Source organism: Plasmodium cynomolgi, chromosome 2 (genome assembly GCF_000321355.1).
Source record: "Plasmodium cynomolgi strain B DNA, chromosome 2, whole genome shotgun sequence".
Classification (NCBI taxonomy): domain Eukaryota; phylum Apicomplexa; class Aconoidasida; order Haemosporida; family Plasmodiidae; genus Plasmodium; species Plasmodium cynomolgi.
The window spans coordinates 254,054-257,831 of record NC_020395.1 but is presented as its reverse complement, the minus strand read 5'-3'; the positions used below and the strand labels follow the sequence as shown (position 1 = coordinate 257,831).

The 3,778-nt window shown below is 50.4% G+C and overlaps 1 protein-coding gene across 1 annotated transcript; it reads right to left on the bottom strand.

Moving 5' to 3' along the window:
* Positions 1 to 658: 658 nt before the first annotated feature.
* On the bottom strand, positions 659 to 3,088 carry PCYB_021580 (mitochondrial carrier protein; the record flags this gene model as incomplete). Its single annotated transcript, XM_004220508.1, has 6 exons — positions 659 to 796; positions 1,523 to 1,594; positions 1,699 to 1,782; positions 1,902 to 1,969; positions 2,332 to 2,492; positions 2,850 to 3,088. 6 exons carry the CDS (start codon positions 3,086 to 3,088, stop codon positions 659 to 661), a joined length of 762 nt encoding a protein of 253 aa, XP_004220556.1.
* Between the last annotated feature and the right edge of the window lie 690 nt (positions 3,089 to 3,778).

The window sequence follows — 3,778 nt, the reverse complement described above, 5'->3', positions numbered from 1 at the left end:
AGCCAAAAAATGGGGCCAATACAGCCAAAATCACGCATGACGCACACACGATGTTATTGTACGTACACACGTTTGCATTTATGGGTGGCAGATGACCACACGGATGCGTACTGGTGCTAAGCTAGTGGCTCCACCCTTTTTTGGTTGCCCGAGCAATTGGGTACATACCTTTGCATAAAGTTGCGTGCATGCCCGTTTGCCCCTTTTGAAGAACGCTCTTTTTTTAAACGAAAAAAGGAAAATGGAAAAATGGAAAAATGGAAAAATGGAAAAAATTGAGCTTAGTTCGGCTTAGCTCATTTTAGTTTAGTTTGGCTTGACTTCCCATTTTGCGAACGTGCATGGGAGGAATCAACAGTTCGTGCAAGGCGGAAGGATGGACGGCACGGTAAAGGGAACGCAGCGGGGTAACAAATTGGGGTTGCGTTCGCCCCGAGGGGTGGTGGTCCGGCGTGCCATGTGTTTAAAAAAAAGAAGAAAAAGAAAAAGAAGCAGAGCAAAGTAGAGCAAAGCAAAGCAAACATGCGGATAGGTGTAAGTGAGCGGAGAATATGCCCCGCTCATGGAAAAAAACATCCCCCTCCCATCGTGCAGGGTGCACTATGTCACCTTTCCTCGCTGCGATGCAGATCTCCCTCCAGTTATGCAGCTCGTTTCGTCACGCGAACTGCTTGTATAGGTCTATAATGGTAACGTTCATGGTCATGCTGAGGCACACCAGGGAGCACCGGTAGAGGTTTCCTTTAAAGAGGTTAAAAATCCTCCCACTGCCTTCGCTCCACAGCTTTTTAATTCCCTGTTGAGGGGTGAGGTGATGTGATAGATAAATATGCGTATGCAACTTTTGCATGCTTTTAGGAAGGCATATGCAAAGGTATACCCCCCCCGCTTGGGCTTCTCGAGGGAGCTCCCTCCCCTCTCTCATTTTTTCTCTTCTTACGTCAACGGAGCTGCTGTAAAAAAAGGGGGTCCTGTTCTTTTCCTGCAGTTGGTATCTGTGCCGTTGGGAAGGGAGAAAAGCGGCCAAGTGGACATGCACATTAGTCGAACGAACGGGAGACGATCCCATCTGTGCAGGGCAACACAAATGAGGAGCCAAACTGTGTCGTCTGCAACAGAAGAAGCACCCGAGTGAAGCTGCTCTCCAAGGGCCCCCCCCAAAAAAAAAAAAAAAGTTAGCACCTTATCCTGACTACTTCAAGCGGGGAAGTTATAATCCCAGACAGCATCGAACAAATGAGGTTCAGTTTGAGGTTGTTCAAATTGGACGGTTCGATCTCTAGCCTTCTCATGAGGTCCATACCCATCTAGTGCGTCACGTGGTTTGGGGGCAGATTGGAAGCGTGAAATGAAATGGAGAGGGTTAAAGCAGTTATGTTATGTGTACAGGTGGTGAACAGGCACAAAAGGGGAGTCACAAAAACAGATAAAGGTGTTCGCCCCCTGTGCAGCCCATTTCGGTTCCTCCGTTATGCATCCCTTTGGCCACGCCGAAAAAACGGGGCGGTCCCTTTTTTATTACATTTTGGAGAAAGAAGAATGAACCTCCAAACACGCCGTAGGTTAAGCAGGTGGAGACGTAGCCTCTGTATAGCTATGCGAGGGGGGGGGGAAAAGAAGCAGCACATGTGTTAGTTGATGCCACAGAGGGGGGGATCCCATTCGATTTATCCACTGGTTGCGGCGTGTGAAAATTACCCTAAAGAAGCCCTCCTTGCAAACTAAATCCTTCACCAGGTGGTAGGACGTCCTGTACTCCTTCAGTTGCAAATACCGTTGCGCCTTCAATGAAGGAGGGATAAAATGGGAAGGGTAAAAAATGTGGGATCCATGTTAAGGGAAAACATGGTAGGGTGTAAAAAGTGTGTGGGAGATGGTACTGCTCGAATTGGCCTACTCACCTGCAGCCTCTCCTTAATTACATCAATGGGGACGAACAGGACGCAGGACATGGCCTCGGCCAGGAAGGCTGCATGTCGGGTGGCAAGGGGGGGAGCGGTAGGGGGTGCAATGCAGGCGGTGCAAAGAAAACGGTGTACAGCAAACGGTGCAGAGCAAACGGTGCAGTGTCGATGGGTCCATTTGATGTCGCCTGCATCATCCGCGCAGGCTTATCTCTTTAACGTGACCACTGTGCAAGGAAGGTGTACCTGTGGCGGGGGAAAAAATGAAATAGCATAGGCAGCGAAATTGGAAGCAGGGTTGGCAGCAGAGTTGGCGGCACAATTGGCGGCGGAATAACTGTGATGGCCACCACCGCAGAGAGGAAGGCGCTTCCCACAGGTCCCCTTTTTTTCGCCCTTTTGGTGCAGAGGCACAAAGGAGCCATACCTATGGTGAAGTAATTCAGAAAACTCAACGAGTTGGTCGTTTGTCCAGACCCCGTTTTCTCGTCCCGCGATGTTTGATTCCATTTTATTTTGATCCACTTGAGGTACTCGAAGCAGCAGAAGTAGAGGCTCGTCGCGGGGATGGTCGTCATGGCGGAGAAGCTGAGAAGGGGGGGGCAGACAGTGGAGAGCGCGGTAGGGTTGGGTAGCGGCTCAGTAGGGTGGCGGCTTAGTCGGGGGGCGGCTTAGTCGGGTGACAGATCAACCGCGCGTCCGTTGCCGCTTCCCTCAGAGTCGACGTTCGTTTTTATGAAAGGACAGGCTCGGGGACGCACCCACATGTGCATCCACACCATACGCACAGGTAAAAACATACACTTTTTGGAAGGCCCACTGACATGGCACATGGCATGGCACATGACTTGACCGATGACGTGACCGATGACGTGACCGATGACGTGACCCATGTCGTGACCCATGCTGCGACCCATGCCGCTTCCTCACTCTCCGCTCGCTTACACAAAACCACTGTAGAGTCCCCTGTATCCAAACTGGTGGATAAACGCAGGGAGGAAAAAGTAGGTGCCACCTGTTTTCAGGGAATTTGTGGTGCCTGCGTGGATGGTGGGCTTGGCAGTACCCCGCACTTGGGTGTTGCTCGTGTCCACTTGTTTATTTATCTTCACCGTGTCAATTGGGTAAAGCAGAACTCTGCTCAGGGTCGAGGCGATGATCGACCCGTACAGGGTCTGCAGCATGGAGGGTTCTGCGGGCGAAGTGGTTGTGTGCGGGAACGTGTGGAGTGGCGAAGACGGATGATGGCGCAGCGACCTCTGAGGGTTTATCCCTCCCGCGATCCGGCCAATCAGCTAGCTAGTCAGTCAGCTAACCAACCAGTCAGCTAGCCAACTAGTCATCTAACCAACCAGTCAGCTCTACCACTCGCTTTCTTTCCCCCTTTCGTCAGATGTACAACTGTGTGCACGCAGCTGTGACGTGGATGATGGTCCACCACTTGCAGGGGACCAATATTTATTCACCCCAGGAACACAGCCGGTGAATCCACCAAGACTACACGCCCACCTCTGCACAGCTAACCTTTCCCATTGCGTAGTTTCCATTTTTCCTCCACTTCTACTTCCTTGACGTCACCACCCATGGTGGGGGGGGGTAGGCAAATGCGGCTATTCACAGGGATCCCTTCTTGGGTGAGTATAAAAAGGGCGAAGCGGCACCTCCAAATGGGGCATGGCTCAGGTGGAAAAGGTACCAATCAGGAAGGAAGAAAAAAAAGAGGAAGTGGAAAAAAACCACAATCGTACATCTTACGTGTCACATCTTACACGTCACACGAGCTACTCTAAGTTTTTTCTAAAAAAATCACCATTTGTTGTGTATGTAATATGCTCTCATTTTGGTACTTTTTTTTTTTTTTTTTTTTTTTTTTT